Source organism: Anopheles merus, chromosome 3L (assembly GCF_017562075.2).
Source record: "Anopheles merus strain MAF chromosome 3L, AmerM5.1, whole genome shotgun sequence".
In the NCBI taxonomy this organism is placed as follows: domain Eukaryota; kingdom Metazoa; phylum Arthropoda; class Insecta; order Diptera; family Culicidae; genus Anopheles; species Anopheles merus.
In genome coordinates, this window is record NC_054085.1 from 29,523,264 (window position 1) to 29,544,525 (window position 21,262).

Consider the following 21,262-nt stretch of genomic DNA (forward strand, 5'->3'; position numbering starts at 1 on the left):
AAACTTTTCTCATCGCCTAGCTCGTTTCTCAGCCAATGGGACTCATATTTGTACCAATTGCACGAGCTGGTGTGATTTGACAGTCGTCGTCTATGTCGTTGTTCTAAATAGTTTGAGAAATTTTCCAGTAAGACACGATGGTGACATACAATCCGGTCGGTTGAGGTTGATATCCGAAGGTGGCCCTTCATACGACGATGCACACTTGTCAACCTTTTGCAATCTAAACCTTAGCTCAGAGAGCGCAGTCGAATATGCAGTCAGCTAACGTTGGGAACTGCCGTCACCTTGAGCGAACCTCACGTTGTCTAACGGAAATGTGTTAAAACGTTAAATTAGAAAAGTTTCCCGCTTCTAATTATTCGCCTAGTTCGAGTCTGGAATAATCTCACGACACTTTGCGATCGTGTGGGATAGTAAAGAGCACGTGAGAATGGGAATGAACTCGACGACAACCCCGAAAATAGTTTGACGCTTTCCTGTTCGACCCCTTTACCCCGTAGAGTTAACTTTCTGCGACCCGATCCGGTGTTGTTTGCCCCATCCGGTCAACCCCTAACGGCGGATTGGGTTGTTGGTTTCGTACATCGGCCCAACCGTTTTGTTGTTCCGGTGGCGGTTGGTTTGGGGTTTCCCGACGACCGGTAGGACGGACTTTTCCGGCAAACTTTCACACAGTTGTTTCCGGTGGAAATAGAATGGCAAACGCAAAATGAAGGGAAGTGGCTGGATGGCAACAGACACCAACATGTACAGCACATGTGGTTTCCTCAGAACTTCAACTGCATCCGACCGGATCGTTGTGTGGTTTTATTATAGGAATGGGACAGCGCTGGACTTTACGGTGAGCTACGAGCTCCTATTAGCTGAACATATGGCTCGCTTCATGATTTCATAACTACCAAATAAAAAAAAAATAAAAACTACTGCAATGCTTCTCAAATGCAAAATGCAATACTAACAATCATTAACATAATTTGGTGATACTGATGGAATGGTTTTCTTCCTAGAGATAAAAATCTAAATATGTTTAAAAAATTATCATGCTCATCAGAGACAAAGGATAACTCAGAAAAAGAAAATTGGTGTTAATACTGCCAAAATTGCTTCTGCCATAATATTGCTTGGTTCACTAGTGGACATGCTCTAAACCATATTGTTTGCCTTTAGGCGCTGAACAAGGAAGTTTTACTCACACTTTCGACACAAGAATTAAGTGTCTGCTGTTGCATCATATCCCGACCATCTTCAAAGAGTTCGTTTTCGTAGCAAATGAATAACCTTTAGTTTACCTTGGATACAGTATCTGCTCCATTTAAGCTCCATATCAATACGATCACACCCTATTCCGCTTGCTAAAGTCAACTTATCTATCCCATTTTGTTTAGCAACAGAGCGTAAAAGTGATTACACTGCATCAGTAGATACTAATCCCTCTCTTTAGCATTAAATTCCTTCCCGATCAAGGATCAGGGTGTCCGAGGTTAATAAGAGAGAAACCGAAAACTTGGGTGCACCGATTGTCCATCCGCCGATGATGTTACAAGGGGTCATGTGAGCGTCCACCTTTACCAAACTCTCACCGAACGTTCAGGCATGAAATCAATACCAAATGGTTGCGAAAAATCTCGGATGTACGTGAGAAAGGGGACGTGATTACGCTCAACGGCTAAAATTGACCGACGACACCGGACTCGGAATGGGTAAGCCAAAACGAGCTGCTAGATTCAATGAATATATTGCGGAAGATGATGCCGAGCACGGTGATGATGTCGGGTACACCACACAGAACAGAAGGACGATGGTTTGGTTGGTTGGTCGGTCGGTTGGTTGGTTGGTTGAATGGTACAAGCGGGTAATACTCACGGGCAAAGTTTATCCAGCTCCTCCTTCTTGGTAACGAAGGACAGCTCCGATGTGGCCGATAGGACCTGCAGCGGTCTTGTGCACTGTACCAGCTCCTCCTGTCCACAGTCCTCCGTGATAACTTGTCGCACGAGCGCTACAGGGACATGAAATAATTTCAAGAAAAAAGAGAACGGTTAGAGCGAGGCGGATGAAGAACGTGCATGGATGCATCAAGGCAGGGTAGGTACGCGCAAGGAGTTTCGTTCAGCGGTACGTGTAAGGGCGATTAGGACAATTTCAATCATGATAGGGTCCTGTGTGCCACAAAGTTGCCCAAGTCACGCAATCAATGAAGCTGCCGCAAAACTGATGACCAAAAAGCTCAGGCCCCAAACTCTCGGCACTTTTACGCTCGTCTATGGAATCGCACGGTCAGTTTTCTGCAGTCACGCTCGTGAGACCGTGTGACACTCCAAGCTAAAAGAGTCTCCGATGGCGATTCCGATCAACCGTTAACATTGATAGGTTAATCGTCCAGTGGCTTAGTAAGCGAATTTGGTTCACTCTTGCGGTGCATCCTTTACGGTGCATCCTTCGGTTTTTTAGTGTGAAATTAATCTCATTGACTATAACATGCCATTTGTTGAGCGGAGCTATATCGGGCAGGTTTTTGGATCGTGTTGCAGAATGTATCTTTTGCGAAGGTTTTAGGAAGTTATTTATTATTTTGCAAAGGCTTAGCATACTTTGGCCGAATTTGTGTCACTCCGTCTGCGTTGTTAATAGCGCCTAAAGCTATGCAAATGTTTGGTATTTTGACTCGGGCTTTATTTTTCACAACATCCTTATATCACAATAAAACCAGATTCTACTAAGCTCAATAACTTTCCTGATGAAATTACTATCTCGTTTTTAGATCGATTATAGGTCAGTGAGCATGGCGTTAGATCCTATTAGTTTGTACTCTGGTCCTCTGCTTGTGATGCATGCGAGCTGAAAATTTACTACGGCACTCTACATCGACTAATCTCTTCCATATTTTAGGAACAGCATTTCAATCAATCTATCCCAAGCACTGAGCAATTCTGGGAAAGGGAAGGAGAAAGGCATACACAGAAGAACATCTCAATTAAGTCCATCTCAAACACGTTTGCGCTCAGAGAAAGGGAACGATGTCTAGAAACGAGAAGATAGTTTTCTGCGTTATCTCGTACAACTACCTAATAGCTCCAATATAATTCTTCCCTAAGGCTATCCAGAATTCTATCCTCATGCTGCCTTTTCCTTAAAACCCCAAGCTCAACGCTTATGGCTTATAATAATTATCGTCCCAAAGTCCCTACTTTGCACCATGCATTCCACGAGGTCATATTCCCGTGGGATAGGGTAATTGATTTCAAACTAAAATTTAATACGCTTGGGCTTAGAATGGACGAGCACATACATTTCCACCTCACATACGCAATTGATAAGTGCTTATTGAGCATGGTCGATGTGATTTCGAGAGGAAGTGTTAAAAGGATATTTGCAGGAATGGTATTGAAATGAGATTTCACAACGGAAACACAATTTCGATCGATTTTAGATTGTATTGCGCGAGAAAAATAGCTCGCTAACCACACGGGACGAGATAAGCTTTTTCTGGCTGATTGCCACAGCGAATGACCTACAGATAGTAACATGCATTTCGAAGATAGTTGGATGTTTTCATCATTGTCAATAGGAAATGTAAGTTGTATTATCAAATTTAGATCATTGCGATACGAGTACACATATTTTACCACGTAGCTCTGTAGTTATTATAATATGCTACGGTATGATCGAGATTCGATGCACAACCTAACTCGTAGGAACTGGATTGTCGGATTACCGACACATCATGCAAAAGTTCAACATGTCTTTTTCAGTTTGTTAACCGTAACATAATCATTAAGCTGGTCTCGTAGTACAGTCGTCAACTCGTACGACTTAACAACATGCCCGTCATGGGTTCAAGCCCCAAATGGACCGTGCCGCCATACGTAGGACTGACTATCCTGCTATGGGGGGATCAATAAGTCACTGAAAGCCAAACCCACAAGTAGTGTGGTACAGGCAGGCGTTGACCGGGAACGGTTGTTGAGCCCAAAGAAAAAAAACATAATCATTATTGTCTGTACCAACTGCATTCAACTAGTGTCTCATTATCAATCGCCAAAAGATACATACAATCTCACGGACCTTTTTACGTACATCACGTTTCTATGTCAACATTTTCCAGTGCCTCTCGAATCAGCAAACTTCCGCTCCAATGGAACGTACGCGTATACCTTAGGGAGCCATCCCGGTCACTCTAGATAGACAACGTGATTTTGGAGCCTACCCCGTTGATAGAAAATAAATTAATTTATTTAATTATCTATTGATTTTTCGTGCAACCAACGCACTCGTTCCAGTTCCGATCGAAGCTTAGTTTAGGCAAGGGCTACGGTGGTACGTTCAACCGGTTTTACGCTTCCGGGAGTGCGTCCGTGTCGGTAAGCCGAACATTGTTGTCACGGTGCGACTAATTACCGGAAGATTATGAACTGCAATCCATGTGTCAGCCATGCTCCGGACTACTTCATCGTGCAGCGTTCTGTTGCTTGATGAGCATGAGTTCACGCTTTTTGCATGAAATATCGAACGGAAACAGGTAGCTAGGTTCAGTCATTTGTCCATAAAGTGGATTTTCCGGAACCATTCCGTTCACAGGGATTTTAATTACAACTACTCGTACTCAACGCGCACACACTCACATGGGATTTTATTCCCAGAACCGTACAAAGCACAAAACTGCTTGTAACGTACATAAATTGTTCGTGTGCATGGGGTTTTGGGACTGAACGGACGTGTTTGTGCTATTATTATCGCTCATATAAGTGGATAGGTTTATAAAGAGAGATACAAAACATTAGCAAAATATATGACAGTAGACGATGTAGATTGGTGTAGTTGAAGAGGAGAACTGAGAACTGAAATAAGCGTTAATCTCCCAGCAACGACAACATTTTAGCGAATATGTTGAATTTTTACGAACATGTTTACACACAAACAACAGTATTAGGCATATACAATAGAATGCATTTAGTCATGAGTGGTTGTTAATTGTACAAACTTGACGCGTGTATTGTAATCCTACAGTTTATAGAAATCGTTTTTAAAATAGGTTTCTACACCAACCAAATTTTAAGAGCCAGCCACAAATATATTTATGTTTTCAATAAGGATTGGTATTTGTATCCAGACCTGAAGTGAGTAACTATATAATTCAACAACAAATTTGATCTACGAAAAACCACGAAAAAAAACAATACAAAAATCTACTAAAATACTCACAACAAAGTATAATCAAATAAATCTTCACTGCTTTCATTAAAATCCCTCTAATGAACTAGATTATTAAAAAAAAGTCTTTTACCTCACTTTGTTCACTTTTACTTTTATTCTTTTCATGTCAAAAACATTCATAGTTGTTCCCTCTTTGTATGCTCTCTTCACATCACCCTCATCGTCAATCTCATCGTACATGTGGTCAAAAACTATCACCCAAGCCTTTTGAGTTTTCTTCTTTTGTTTTATATCGTTCCATGTTTATTAGTTTAACTGTGGTTGGCTTATAGTCAAATGAAGCTAGTGAGTGCGCCGAGCAGTCTCGGGAAACGGTATGATCGATTCACTGCAACTTCCTCTCTCTCTAGTTTTTTCACAAGTCAATTTTTTTGTTTGCTTCTCTGCGCTCAGATTCGGATTGGAGACCCGAGCTCCGGTGAATTTTAATTAAATGTGCAGCAGAGAGTTCTTTTTGCTGTTCGTATCGACTGTCCGCATGCCTCTCATGTATACGCGGGTTGCTAGTGTGCTGGTGGTGCAGTTTATTCAGTCATATTCGGTACGGTGTACGCAGTTTTAACGCTCCACCGCTTCCTCGGGTGCACTGCAGGAATAGAGAGGAGGTGGTCGGTAAGCTGGGTGGAAAATATTGCAATCACAATTGCACTATATAGGTGCGCTTTTTGCAGTGGTCGGTCACGTAGTTTGCCGGGTGATTGGTTCGGTGGGTTGTATTCGGCATATTATCTTCCCCCGATTCCCTCGACACTGCAATAACAAATGAGGGCCTCGGCCTTCGCGTCAGCCATAATTGTCCCCAACTATTCCCTTCTTCCTTGCACTCTACATTTCCACCTTCCCAAAGGGAAACGTATAGTGCAGAGAGTCTTTTGTTTTAAATTTTATTTGATTATTTAACAACAGATGAAATCATTAATGAATAACGAGCTGCAGGACCGAAAAGAACATGCACACGGGTCTCATAATGATGAAACGGACCGAATGGAAAGCAACAGTGGGGAGAAAAGGGAAGGACACGGGTGTCATGGTCAACCTGTTCAAGTTCGAGTAGTAAGGGTCATGTTTATGGTGCCGTGAAATGTGCTCGCACCAATGCTCCAACTATTCGCAGTATAGGAATCAGTTTCCTACCAGTGGCATGGTTAACATGTTATGCTCGATTGGTTTTAACCATTCAGACTGAATTGGAAAATGTTTCAAATTTTTGAGACAGAATTCTATGTTCGTAAGGCAAGCAAGAAGCATTTGGGTAAATAATCATTCTCGATTGGAGTCGTACACGTAGCCGTCTAATGGCTTAACACACAATGAAAATGTTGTTCCGTAGGTTTTATCTTACTTACTGGTGAAAGTTTCCACAAACAAATAAAAGAGGAAATAATAAAAGCAAATTAAGCTTGGTTGCTGATCGGGAAAGATGTCTTGACCCTGTGTTGTTATCGATATTGAAATATGAATACGTGTCACATGATATCCATTTTCGATTGTCATGTACATATTTACATGTTGTTGGCTGATGTAAACATAATGTTCCGTTCGTTTCCTCCATTTTTCATATACTCAATCAACAATACTTAAAATTTACATGTAAACGAAGGTACCTCAAATAATTTGCAATTCTTATTGATGAAATGCTCCTCGATGGTATATACAGACATATCAGGCAAATTTGTATGAGGAAAATCAATGTTCAGGCTTTGCTAAGTCATGGTGTAACTGTTAGTACACTGTGTACAATAGAATGTGAATGTGTAAAATGTGAATCAATAAAGTATCAATCCAAGTGGAATTCCTAGAAGCAAAACATAACCAAACATAATATTAAATTTAACAAATTACTGTTACAAATGAAATCAGCAAAACGGTTCAAAATTATTCCTTTATCGAGTTATCTATTTTCTCCCGACACGCACTCTCGAAATTGAAATACGCCGAACATTGTGGCAATTGCAATTCCCTGTAAGTATGATTGCTTTATGGCACGTTCCAGTGGACACACGAAAAGCGCCACACAATTTCGAGCTCTCAGCCATCGGCACAGAACGCGGCTTCGTTTTAATTGATTTTGTTACTAACCACTCCGTTGGCGCTACACGCTTTATATGTGTATGTGTGTGTGAATTCGCGGTAGTGTCCCACGATCGTTTGATGAGTCTGTGGCCACAGGGCCTAAATTGGGATGCTGCAATTTGTATTGGTATGCCCCTTTTATACCCGTTCTCTATCATCCGATTAGCAGTTCGTTGCCTGTAAATCGAAGGCACAAACTCACTCTCTCTCTCTCTCTCTCTCACACACACACACACACACATACACGTATGAGAGGCTTTCGGGCGCAGATTGGTTGGAGCGGGAAGAGAAATTCGTTGTGCATCACCCGCACACTGTTCTTGCCCTCTTTAGCGATGTGGTCTGTTTTGCTGCTGCAATCGAATGTTGGTTTTTCGTTAGCAGATCCTTCCTCCGTTCTCCAGTTCGACATGCACTTGCGTTTTGGCAATATGTTACTGACCCTAACCAAACACTGGCGAAACTGACCTAGGGTGAAGCCCTTCCGCGTATTGCCAGCTTTAAGGGTTTTACAACCCGCACATTCTCCACACTGAAATTCCCAGGACATGTAAATAAATGTAATGTTGCCGAAATCGCCCCCCGGGGAGGTGAGATAAGCAGGGATACGAACACCGGAAGTATGCTCCGGGGCACCACGATGCACTAGCCAGCCGAAACCGTCCCGTGTTCAATGAACGGATAATGGTGCACCGTTTTGTGATGCGGTGGAAAGCTGCGGCAATAGCAGCAGTAGAAAGTAGCAGCACTTTCACCGTGGCCGGTGTTTGCGTTTCTGTGTGGCAGAATATTTCACACACAAAGCACGAAGCACTGACAAGAATGTGTGCTATTGTGAGTGGGGATACTTTTATTTGGGTTTCACTGTGCTTACTTTTTTGGCATTCTTTTGGGTGGAGTTGCTAATGCATTCTCTTAAAGTGTATTTTCCACTTGAGGTTACGCGATTTAGCTGATCGGAGAAAACAGAAAAAACAAATCAAACTGAGAATACGGTTTGTTGCAGTTTGAATGATTTATTGTTGGGTCTTTGTGAACCCATGCAAAATCAGTATAATTTAAGGGATTAAAACATTTACATGTGTGTATTTTTTAAATAATATCAATGGGTTTGTGACAAAATAAAGAGAATTTTGTAAAAAAAATCAAACCAGAATTGCAAGATTTGTAACAATGTTTGGAAATATATATGATTTTTTTTAAAATCTGATAATCTATTCAATTTCAAGGGAAGTTGAGTGTGCTAATAAGAATGTTTTGTATCATCGTCACAATCATCATTACACTGCTTCACCTTTTCAATCATACAACTGTGCATAGGTGATAGCATTGTAAAAAAGAGCAAACAATATTTTTCCTATTTCTTTTCTCGGCTTCCTACTTGATCTCGCGCCTATATGTAGGCAATATTATGCGTTATTCTTCAAGGCAGCGGTCGGCAAACTTTTCAGGCAAAGGCCAAATTTGTAAATGACGGAGAGCCGCGAGCCAGGAGAAAGCGAACATTTTTGTGAGGAACAAAAGCCTTACCGGTCAACAAATTATGAAAAAAGTACATATGCTAACGATCAAAGCGCATAACGAACAAGCAATGCTGTGTCAGACAAATTGATAACTGATTCCTCATGAAAACACTCGTTGACTCGTCTGTTGGCCGGACTTTGCCGAACGCTACTTTATTTCGTTTTTTTTTGTTTGCATAGATACTATTGGCCATTTCTTTTGTGGATTGGAATTAGGTAGTAATGATCATAACATGGTCTAATAATACTGGTTGAATATTTAAAAATAAAAAAAAATTCAAAAATGAAGGCTTAATTGTTTTTAAAACATCAAAATAATTTCTAAACATATATAACACATAACATATATAACAAGGAGGAATTAGTAATAGCCCATATAACAAAAACACCTTGTTAAATTCTTGGAGAAACGATATATTTTCAAATTGCATACCTTCAGGCGCTTAGACGAACCTTCATGATTTGACGCTGTCGTCATGATTTGAAACTGTCTTGTTGAATTTTTGATCAAAACAACATATTTTCTTTGTGTTACACCAACTCAATATGATGTTTAAATCAGTTCAATGCATTCTCAAAGACATCCAGTAATCCAACACTGTGTAACGAAACAATGTTGATCTGTGCGACCATGTGCACTGTATAAACCAATTCCCTTTTCTCACCTCTCTAAAAGAAAGGATTTCTTTCGAAACCGTGAACATTCATGGCTCTATATAAAAAAGTCAAACCATGGTAGAGCCAGCTAAAAAATAACACCTTCTCGTAAGCTCCCAACCCTGAGCAGTACTTACCTGCCATGGTGACGAGGGCCAGATGAAAGACACTGCCGTTGCTAATATTCACGCTCCGCCTAATCCTCATTCTGTGTGATGAATCTGTCGTCTCCCTGTGTGTGTGTCCTGTGCGGTGGATTTTTCACTTCACCCGTGTATGTGTATTACTGTATGTGTTTTTTTTTTTGGCTTGCTTGCGTGGAAGAAAAAGCTGTTCAAATTTAATTCCCGCTTTGTTCTGCTTCGTTAAACTTCTCGGTCAATCTTTGGTGGAAAAGGTTACGCTTCGCTTTCAGTTGCCCTTTGACCCCGTTTCGCCGTGTGTATGTGTGCATATGTGTAGGAAAATAACGTTCTTATGCTCTGCTCGCTGCTGAGTCCGTCCACAGCTCGACCTTATGCACGAACGCCTTCGTACTTTCGTTCCCACGCGTTTGGCCTTCTCCTTTCCCTAGCGTCGCTGGGAGGAAGGACGAAAACTTTTCGTAGCGTCTACTTGCGTTGAGGTTTTTCGGTCGTACTCGTCACCGCCAGGAGCATATTGTCACTGTGGGAAGTCTCGTGCTCGGAGTCGTTCTTTTCTCTTCCTTTTCCTTTTTTTTGGGAGTTTTTCGGTAGCCTTTGCGGTTGGATTGGTTAGAGGGGAGGCTTATTTTTGCCCTGCTTGGTCGTCTCCTAGGAATACTGAATTTCACCCCGACAGGATGGTGGGACAGGTCGCTTGCTTTTGATGCTCGTTTCCCGTGAGCATGTACGAACGTGAGAGAAAGTCAACAATCCAAGCAGTGCCGCAGGATGTTTATTGTTTGTTGACGCCTTGTTGTAACCTGTTGAGCCGAGGGTGAGAAAGGCAGGAAAAAAATGGTCAAGGTAAAAATCTTGCTTGAATTATACGGTACGAATGCGTGTCATGGGTGGTTTACAAGAGAAAACGGTTTATTTGCTTTATGTTTTTTTTTGCTATTATTTTATGTGACTTTTTTGTCGCTGTCTCGCCTTCTTCCCGCACAAATGGAAAAGTTACTGTTGGCTATTTTGATAAGCTTTTAGTGACACAAAGGTACATCCTTCCGGCTTGCAAAGTTCCAAGCCAAGCTGTGACAACTCGTTCGTTTCGTATTTAGTATTTGTTGCCCCAAGCTGGTACAAAGATGGGCAAAGATAATTGAAATGACAAAGTTTGAAAGCGCTTTGATGAACCGACCTTTACAACGACACGCACTTTCGTCCGGCAGTCAGCGGTGAGCGCAAAAAAGTCGAACAAAACGATGACACTTGTAATAAACGGCCCCATAAACATTTAGGCATTCATTTTCCACATTTTTTCTCTTTTCCTTTCCGTGACAAGAAAACTTTTGCCCGTAGCTCTTTTACTCTAAAATTCTAAAGAAATGGTGGAAAATTTTCTTTCTTTTGCTTTCCCTTCTTGTTGGTGTTCATTATAACCGCCGGAAACTTCAAACATCTTCAATTTACGCCCTCGCGGCGTAACTTTCTGTATCCCATATTCGCCTTGCCCAATCTAATGCATATTGCTTGCCCGAAGGCATTTTTTTTCTCTCTAGCAAGTTGAGTGAGTATGTGTGTCTGTGTGTGACACTTCATAACCCGCAAAACAACTTTGACCCAGGGAACCGTTTACGTGGCCTCCGTTTTCATTGCTTTCCGTACCGGTTGCGGTAGGAAAGTTTTCTTATAAATTTCACGAATGAAATAACATAAATCATCAAGACAGTCGGAGAACGAGCGAGTATATGGTTACTTACCTTTTCAAGGATGTTTAATAAAAAATGTTTTGAATTTCAGTAAGTGTTCGTCATTTCAAATTTATACCTGTTTTCACATTGTATAAAAATTGGAAAAATAGTGTGCTTTATTGTTATAACTTATAACCTTTCTCATTCCAAAAACTTATAAGCTTTCTCATTCCAGTTAGTGAGTTCAGCATGGGCACAGTGGAGTTGTACTACATACTTTAGCTACAAATTACACTTTCTTCATTTCAATATTGAAACATCACAATGTTGTAAATTTGATACTAGGGTTATATTTCTGTGGACTTAAGAATTTCTTTTCCCGAAACTCTTGTGACGCAAATCGCGATTCATGAGCTCTCAAAACACAGCGTCAAATCTCAGGCGAACTCTTGGCACGATGGCCCAGGTTTGTTGTACACTAATACGTAATTTCACTCCAAAAACATGTGTGAATGTATGTTTTTATTTATTTAAATACAGCTAGTCTAATCGCTCACAGGCGCAAATGCGTTTTTCCACGAAACGCGTGCGATTGAAACATCACCAATTTGCTTATCAAAGACGCCGAGCATTCTAGAGGAAACCATTGGACCATATTTAATTTAATTCACTTTGCGTAGCCTAATATCAATTTCGTGCAGTGGTGCGTTTGTTACCATGATTTATTTTCTAGAACAACTCAACTCAGCTGATCATGCCGTACGGCCAATCCGGAACGCAGCAAGACTTTTGCCTCTTTGTTTCGACTATCAGGCGCTGCCCACTCGATGAAGCATCATAATTAATCACTTCAGATGCGGCCAGCCGGCCCGGGTCAGCACGATTGTGGGCACGCCATTCCGGCCAATTCTATCAGCGGACGGTAACAACCGTTCGGTTCAAACCAGTACGGCAGCAAATTGGCCCGATTCAATCCACGGCGAGATGAGTCGTTCCCGGTGCCAAAGAAGTCACCTGATAATGGAAATCAACAGCATATGTTTTTTGTTTGTTTGGTTGTCTTCATCTTGCAACGTTCCCGACCCTTTCAAATCGAATAGCGCCGAAACGTTCGTTTGAACTTTGGTCGCACATGCCACGCAATGATGGTGGCGTTTAGCATGTGGTTTTGTGATTCCCGGCAACGGGCCGTGCTCTATAACCAATGGTGGTGATAAAGGCGTGCCGGTCGCTACGAGTTGGCGTTGGCTACGCCTGGCTAATGAGTGGTTGTCAAAAATAAAACTAAACTATTATGCTTAAATGACAAACATTTGACCAAACTTTAGCCCTTCATTATAAAGTTCAAGCGGACTCTAGGGGGACGGACGTTCCGTGTGCTGGGCTCCTGTTGTTCACAGGCCATTGTTTCCGGCGTTCCGTTCTGCTCGGTAGTGGGAGAAATTTAAAGACAGCTCGTTCGGCAAACTTTCCCAGTTAATGAAGGGGATCGAAGAAGTTTGCTCTTTCCTACCATTCATTTTTGTAACGTCGCGAAGTTGTATCGGCTGTATGGCGGTCGACCGATGAGGATATGGCACAGGAGGAAGGGACGCTAGAATGCACAACGCAAACGGTGCACCTTCATTAAGCCTTCTCAGCTCGGCTTAATACATCCGTTTTGTCAATAAAGCTATTCTCTTGCGCATCGGGTTTGGGTAAGAGCAACTTTCCTAGATTTTCTCTTCTCGCTGTAAACTATTGGTAACTATTGAAAAAAAAGTCTTCCTGATAACGCCGTTTAGCTGTGAAAGAAGAAGTTTGGTAAAACAATACCCAAAGCTATCTCTGCGTTCAGAGCGGGCTGGGGGAATTCCGTTTGACAAGCTATCGAATCGGGCTGTACAAATCAAGCGAACGGGGAAGAAGTTTCCGATACACAGTGTACTGATTTAATTTTATTCATAATAAATTGAAACTTCATCCATGGGAAAAGCGCTGTAATGCCGAGGTGGCTTAACATGAAGTTCCCCTTTTTGGGAAGGGAGAAGAAAAAGTTGCAGGATTGTAAGGTTGCGTTCTTTAGAAACTGATACTTGTGCTTTAATGAACTGTCAGGAAGTTAAGCTGTGCTATCTTCTGGGTCTTTGGGATGACTTTGTCAATAACACGTCTCAAAACTTTATTTAAAAATATATTTGTTTTATTGAATCTTTCAGCCTATCAGAATAGAGGCCGAGATGTCTATCATTGATCTGTGATGAACTAAGGATAATTAGGTGAAATTTATAGTACTATTATGAAGCTAACAATTAAAATGTCTAGCTAACTCTAAATGTCTTGTACGTATGAAAAGGGTATCCTCTCCTTTTTTCTTCTCCTGTCTTGTTGTCTTTTCGGCTGATCCTGTTTTATTTGGAACTTCTCACCAAGAATGGTGTATAAGCAGATTAAGACATTATATTATAGACATTATAGACTACGGGAAAATAGCCAACCGGGAAAATAAGATTCAGCGAGGCTACCATACCGTGTTATTAATACCACAAGATTCATGCTCACTAGTGGCCGGTGTAAAGTAAACCAATTAAATCTTATCCTTCTTTTGCCATGAGTGAGAAACACTTGCTTTTCCTTGAGTGCTTGGGTACGATTGTTTCCCACGAGAAAGTTTTCTGCAGTCACTGCATCTTTCCAAGTTCAAAGCTCGCGGATCGTGTGTTGGGAAGTGTTCGGATGGCTGAGGGTTTTAGAGGTTCAGGTTCATTGTCTTTGCTACCCCACAGCACAGGAAACTGTTTGCGTCGGGCATGGGAAGCATAAATAGGAGTAGTTGTAGTATGAACACTACCGTGTCTTGGCGCTAATTCCCTGAGGAACGACACGAACGTCTCAACATCGGTCGGTGGTGCCTTTGCTGATCGTAAAGTTTCAATGTTTCGTGGTAGTTTGTCGGTAAAGTTTGTGGTTATTTTGGCACCGAATGTTGTGGTTAGCACGCTTACGAGCAAGGGAAGTAAGTTACGAAAGTGTGTGGAGAAATACTTCACCTAGGGTGGCAACGAAACAGGAGGTATAGAATTATGGAGTGCTTGAACAATACAATAAACTCATCGGTACTTTGAGAAGAGGAAACAATTTTTTTTGAGTTTATATATTTGGAGATGTTGCGTGCACTTTCTACAGATGTTTCAACTTTAACAGTTATTAGAACGTAATTTGGAATCAAGGAATGTTGAATGAATTAACAACTGCATTTAGTTGATATTCGATCTTTATTGCATCAGCTGATCATCCTTTCCCATAGTAACTACGTTCTATCTCTTGCTCTTTTTATGTATTCCTTACATCTTTCATAATTTGACTAGCCTCTCTGCTCTACTACAATCACAATCATAAAGAAAAAGGTTAAAACTCATTTACTAATTTCAATTCTTCAGTAACACAGATAGTAGAGGCCCGAATATGTGTGATTAATTTAACAAAAACCTGTCGCTATTTCAATTTTTCGTATTAAATTACACTTCCAATTTTGCTCATTTTGCTCCATCCCAGATTCAGGGTGAGTGGAAAAGATACGACTCATTTTCCGATGTAAAAATTCTTTATCCTTCCTTCGTCGTTAAGTCGAGTAAAAGATACTTTCCACGATTTAACAGATGGCAATTGGTTGGATTGAAATTGTTAGTCGTACAACGAGCAGTAACACGAGCACAAAAAACTCAAATGAGTGTTATGAGATAATGGGAAGAGAAAGGCAAATAAAGTTATAATTTAATTCCCGCAAATTGGACGGGAAAGTCCACCTCGTTTATTCTGCGTATCATCACAGTTGTGGTTGCGGGTAGGGCAGCATTCTTGTGATTACTCTTCTAACCATCCATTACGGGATTGCCAACGGACTATTCCACATCGGACGAGTGGATGACAATCGGTGTGAAGTAGAATGAGTGAGAAATTAAAAAAATCTTTTACTCATCAAGAAAGCACGGATATTGTAAAATTGTAAATGTAAAATGTAAATGAATCCAAAATATTATCAGAAAGTCGTGTGATACAACAGAAGAAAGTATAATCATTTTACAGTTCTGTTTTTGGCGATTTTTTTTTTAGTTCGGTTTGAATTTTCAATCCCATAGTTCTTGTTCCTTCGCGGCGATCACTGCGGCTAACGCGGGAGTATGATTATAATTTAATGATATTATTTGAACGTTGGTTTTAATTTTCAATTTTCGCACTGAACGCAGTGAAGAGAAACAGCTGCGTCCACTACGTGAGTCAGCACCATTCTCCTTCTCCTTTTCGAAGCATTTTGAACCGAAACCAACTCCTTCAGAGTGATAAGAAAAAGTAGAAGGGACTACCAGATGCACAAGAATAAAGCGCCATATTGAGATTAAAAACGATAAGAAAGATAGAAACGTGACGCAAAGGACTGCTGAACCTTTGCTAAGAGCAGAACTTTGGAAGTTTGTGTAATCTTGACACTTTTCTTTCCATCCTGAAATTATGCTAGATTTTTACTTGCTAAGAAGCGTGAAGTTAGCAGTTAAAGTAATTATAACAAAAGTGTTACAATACTTATTTCACTTACAAGGCAGTACAGAAGAGTGACGCCATTGATCATAAGAAAACGCCTGTCATAAAACAGCTTTTGAATTTGCTGATGTACATTGTTCAACTAAAAACTTTGTAGCAATTTCATAGTAATGATCAAATCTTTCTGAGTAAAAATCGTATTAAGAAATCACGTTCTGTTATGTTTGCACAACACTGACACGGTTGCACCATATTTTAAATGCAACCAGCAAAACGAACATTGAAAAGAGATGCGAATTCTTATCAATCAATTGTGTGGAATGGAGGAATCAGCCACGATAAATGGAAAACTGTTCAATCAAACATTGCACATCGATCCATCGACGCTGTCCTCTCAATTGGCTGATCCAGAGAACAGTAATTGGGACAGTCACACGACGGTCCAAGGTTAAACATGCTGTAAAATGACCTCTGACACCGGGAAGGTGTCCATGTTTTTCATTCCCATTTTTCATTCGTCCCATTCTATCACGACTTTCTGACCTGCTGACCAACCAAAACTGAATGTTTAAACTGTATTTATCTACTGTCGAAAAACAGTGAAACAACATGATGCAGCACATCTTTCCCTTATTGTGCTTGGCTTCACAAATTGCCCATGAAAAAGGGGGTTTCACCGCACGATGGGATGGATTTGGTTTGGGACGAAGGTGCTTCGGCGAATGAAGCAATTAATATTCATTCTGATAAATGAATTCGTAAATGAGGCACCTACGCTGTTCGTTTTGTTATTGTGTATCTTATCAAGCGGGCGGAAGCGGGGATTTTAATGCATTGTACTTTTCCTGCTCTTTTCGAAGCTCTGCCACCATAACCAACGCTAGAAAACATACGAACAGCATCAGTAGCAACATCAGCCGCAGCAACAACAACGCACAGACAGTAATTATTATTGGCGTAGAGTAATGTTGTGTGGATGGAAAAGCATCATTTCCGAGTACTGGTGCGATTGGTATAAGGATGACGATGGTGAAACAAATTATCATGTAGGGCAGACTGTAGGCTCTTTTATGTTGGTTCGAGCAACAATTGATTGAACTATGTGTTCATAGTGTGTGTAGGCGATTTTTTATGTATGTTTCATGTTAAATTGACTGTATTTTATGGTGCTTTACATGAAGCCCCTTAGGTGTCATTATAATGACTGATTTGAATTTCAATTTACTTTTTTAAAATCATTATATACTGTGATAATTGAAAATTTCTTGCTACCAACAAAACAGTGATAATATCATATCTATATCACATGGATTGTATCGACAAACCACGATCCTTTTTTAACGACCCTTTTAAAATTTCAAGTCGCGGTTTAGTTTGTTGGCAGTAAGGAGAATATTTAAAATAGAAAATGCAAGCGAACGCTATGAAATACTTTTTAAATCGTTGAAAGAAAATGTAGGGAATAGGTTGCATCGACATGGTTACACTACTTATGACAGCGCCATGTTGCGGAGCTTACAAAAAGCTTTGCACAACGAGGTTCTACCAAATACGGTTGAGTTGATCTCTCGCCCAATTGAATCGGATTTTCTCGATATGATTTTGCTCTTTTTCTCTCCGTTCTTTGTGCTGTTCTTACCAACTACCGGCTGGTTTTCGGTTGAGCGAATCCAAAGCCAACCGACTAGTCCATTGAAAGCAACTGGAACACAAGTGGCCAGCTGTAAAATATCGCTCCAAATCCAGATTCAACGAACGTGTTAGACGTGTGTGTTTCCGTTGCACTTACCACCAAATGATGTGCTTCTTGATATGAGAAGCCTGCCTTCTGCCAAGCATAAGTGTGGCTGCTTGATTCGATAATCTGCAACCCTGATCCTATCATTCTCGATCGGAGTGTGTAAAACCGTTACATATACCAACCAGCTTTTCGAACGCTTCTCAAGGTTTACCATCTGTTTACATTGCAATTGACGCTGTGAGCCATGCAGTTGAATGTAATGCAGACTAAATTGCAAAAAAAAAGACGAGAGCAAAGAGCGTTTCCATACGGATTCACCGAAAAAGAAATGGCGAAGGAGAGCGAGGCACAACAGTTTGTGTTATGCACTAGCTCGATTGCATATGGAGATTGAAAATTCATGCTCACTGTCTCTCATGATCTCATCCATTCACAAGCAGGTTTTTGCATTCATTTTTCTTTTTATTTGTTTCACTACTTCTGGTAAGCAAACGCCATTAGAAATGCTGGTTAGCCCTTTACCCCTACCAGCATGATGGCGTCATATCTTGTCCCTTCGGTGCTCAGACAGTTGACAGGCGATGCATCCGGTTGCATCGCTCTCTGGGAAGTGCAAATCACCCCTAGGTCAGCGTTTTTAGACAATTCATTTTGCCTTTATTGCATCAGTGTGTCTGGTGTAGTGTAAGTGCGATGGTTCTACCTACTCCATAATAGATGATACAGTGAGGAACTGTTCATCTCTCAGCTCACGGATCGGAGAAAAAGGTGAACACCGCCATGGGCAGAATGACTGATTCAATTAAATCTCATCCTCTCTTGAGCTGACATCCGGCAGTGAAAACGCGAGCTTCTCGATGCTTCGGGCAGCTGTTTGTGTGTCAATAGAGCGCCAAAAGCCGGGGCTCCGTTGTATCGCAATTGGAAGGTAAACAATCGGATCAAAAGTGTAGGCGAAAAACTAAGCCACCAGCACACGATGGTCGTTTGGCGAATGCAAATCGTATTTTCCGTGGCTCCGTTGGCCATTTTGGCCACTGAACGGTGGTGGTTTAATTAAAGGCAAACGGAACGGCGTGATTTGTCTGCGCTGAGAGCAAACGTTACGGAGTGTTTCGATGAAGGCACGTCTGCAGCAAGAATTTAATCGAACGTCGACTCAGTACGGTACGCAAGTTATCCTTGGGAGTTTTCAAACACCGACTCCGGCACCAAAATCTCTAGTTAATTGATCAACACCAGGCCAGCTCTTCTCCATTGGCTGCATCGTCATGTTCCACTTGAACCTGGCAAAGTCACCAAACTTTAGCAAGCACGCTTTTCAACTCATTGTCACCGTTTCAAGAGCTCCAAGCAAAGCGGCATCAATTTTCCGATTGATGCCACGCTTCTCTTCTAAAAAGTTTAAAATGCTCGAGGCGTTTCCACGTGCACGAGCCAGTATGATTGCCAGCTACGCTTTCGGTCATTATTTGAAGTGTGTCGCCAGGTTGAAAACAGCTGGTGTGGGGAGGATGGTGAGGTTATTTTAGTAATTAACCAAATTAAGGTGACGTAATAAGAGAGTATCGCAAATTATCATTAAAGAAAATCGTGAGAATTTAAAATATTTTAACCGACAGAGCAGAAAATACGAATGAATTGGAAACAAATTATTTGCAAACTTTAAGTCAATTAAAACGGTTTGATAATAATATGTGTAATATTATCTTCGATACTGGTTGAAACGTTTATATTAATATTAATTGATATACAAGATCCTTTAAGAAGAACTCAATGATGATAAGTATTTGCAAGATCTTTAAACGAATGAAATGGAATCTTCTTCAAAACATGAAATCTTCTTCAAGATGAATAACATTTCACTATTGATGGTTCGAATAGGTAAAGTTGAAATGAAATCTTCGTTTGATTCTAATAAATATATATTGATCAAACACTTTAAACTGTAGAAATATTAAAACTACATCTAACAAATCATCATGATCACATTGATCAATGATCGCAAGATAGCTTCAAATTTTAATTCAACCTACATCCAATGCAATCAAGTTCTATTTGCTGGCACACATATCCAAAGCTAACCGTTCGCAAGACACAAGTGCATCGAGCAAAAAGATGTTGCAGTTCCATAAATAGTTCGATGCACCTCGAGCATAACGCTTTGCCCGCGTTAAACCAATCAAGCAACTATTTGCGTTATTGCTGCTGCAATCGAACCATACTCGATCATATGTGCACTCGCGAAAGAAAGACGATAAAAGCAACAACTTGGGCAGCTGCAAGTGTCAGTGATCGCCGTCACCCTTGTACAAGGCCATCGAGGGAACGGTGTGGCATTACTCGATGAACACGCGTTTACGTACCTGTAACGGACGAACCGGTCCCTTTTGCCAGCCGAGCGATCAAGGTTGCCCAGTGATCGATCGAACTAAACGGAGAGCCACTGGACTAATTTCTTCCCACGAATTACCGGTCTACCGACGCGTTAAAGAATTGCTCTCCAAGGCGAACCTTAAGTAGCGCCACAGTCGAGTGCATGTGGACCCAACAAGAAACTCATTCAACAACCACACTGGTTGCAAATGATAATCACTTCCTACCGGTCTTTCTGCGCACTAACGAGTGAACAATTGCTTTCTTGTCGTGGGAGAGAGAACGATATCTTGCACCATCGATAGGGGGGTCGTTGGTTCGTTATACCAGTCGTAGTCAGGGCTGGCGGATAATGTCCTCACATGCGAAACGGGAATCTACACCGAATTGGGTGTTTCCTGCTTGCCTCGGGACTGTCGCAAGCACAAGCACACGCCCGAAAGCGTTCACCTAATTACGTTCGGCACTGGTTGTTGCAGGGATTTATTGCGGGCTAATGGTGGAAACGACCAATTAAGGATATTGCTCTGCTTTCTACTGACTTGCTTACTTGGAACTAGGCGCACTTGAACCGTGGATAAATTAGCACTACCAGAAGCACCTTAAACGACGCTCATTTGATATTACCTTTTCTTCACGATCGCTGCGATGATTTTTTTACGCGAGGCTTTGAATTTCGTTTCGTTGGAAAGTATAAACTTGACTTCCGAATCTCCGACACTGTTCAAAGAAACACTATTCACTTTTACTTCCAAACGATTGCAATCGTTCAAACTCCTCGCCCACACAACGTACACGTGGCGCACGTGCAACACTTTCCCGCCAACAAGGATTGAGAACGTTTTCTCTTCGTTTTGAACAACGGTGGCGAACGCGATAACTCAAAACGACCACTCTGGGATGGTTTTCCAGCTCGACGGCCGCTCGCACGAGAGCTCTGAAAACGACTGAACCCTGCACGCCGTTCAATGCTCGCCGGAACCGAACGACAATGCTTCGGAGCAAGCCCTTCGGTATTAGTGGTAAGCGCGTGCAACGCTGCGTTGTCTCGGGAACCGGTTCGGATGGATTGTTATGGTGGCACGCTCGTGTCGTGCCGAACCTGTATCAACACGAACCGCGCATTTCGCACTCGTACTGCCTGTCGTCGTCCGCATCCGTGCCAGCATCCTTACTCTTCGTGCCGTGCTCGTGGAAATGGTGCTTCCCCTTCACTGTGAAGCTGGATGCCAAGCTCGTGGAACATGTTTTGTTGTTGCTCTTAGCACGGAAAAGTGTGTGGTAAGCGTGCGGTAAGCGCCCCCTTGATGGCTGTCTAAAATTGTCACGCTTTTGTAGAGC

At 41.5% G+C, this 21,262-nt stretch overlaps 1 protein-coding gene across 2 annotated transcripts in view; it reads right to left on the reverse strand.

Annotated features, from left to right (window-relative positions):
- The window catches only part of LOC121599565, a 39,309-nt gene extending 18,391 nt beyond the window's left edge, over positions 1–20,918 (reverse strand). Inside the window, exons 1-3 of one of the 2 annotated variants that reach the window (XM_041927446.1) lie at positions 20,549–20,918; positions 9,608–10,416; positions 1,867–2,002 (exon numbers count right to left, since the gene is read on the reverse strand). In XM_041927446.1, the coding sequence (XP_041783380.1) occupies positions 1,867–2,002; positions 9,608–9,677 (206 nt within the window). In that variant the 5' untranslated portion in view covers positions 9,678–10,416; positions 20,549–20,918. The other variant, XM_041927448.1, reaches the window with a different exon arrangement.
- Between the last annotated feature and the right edge of the window lie 344 nt (positions 20,919–21,262).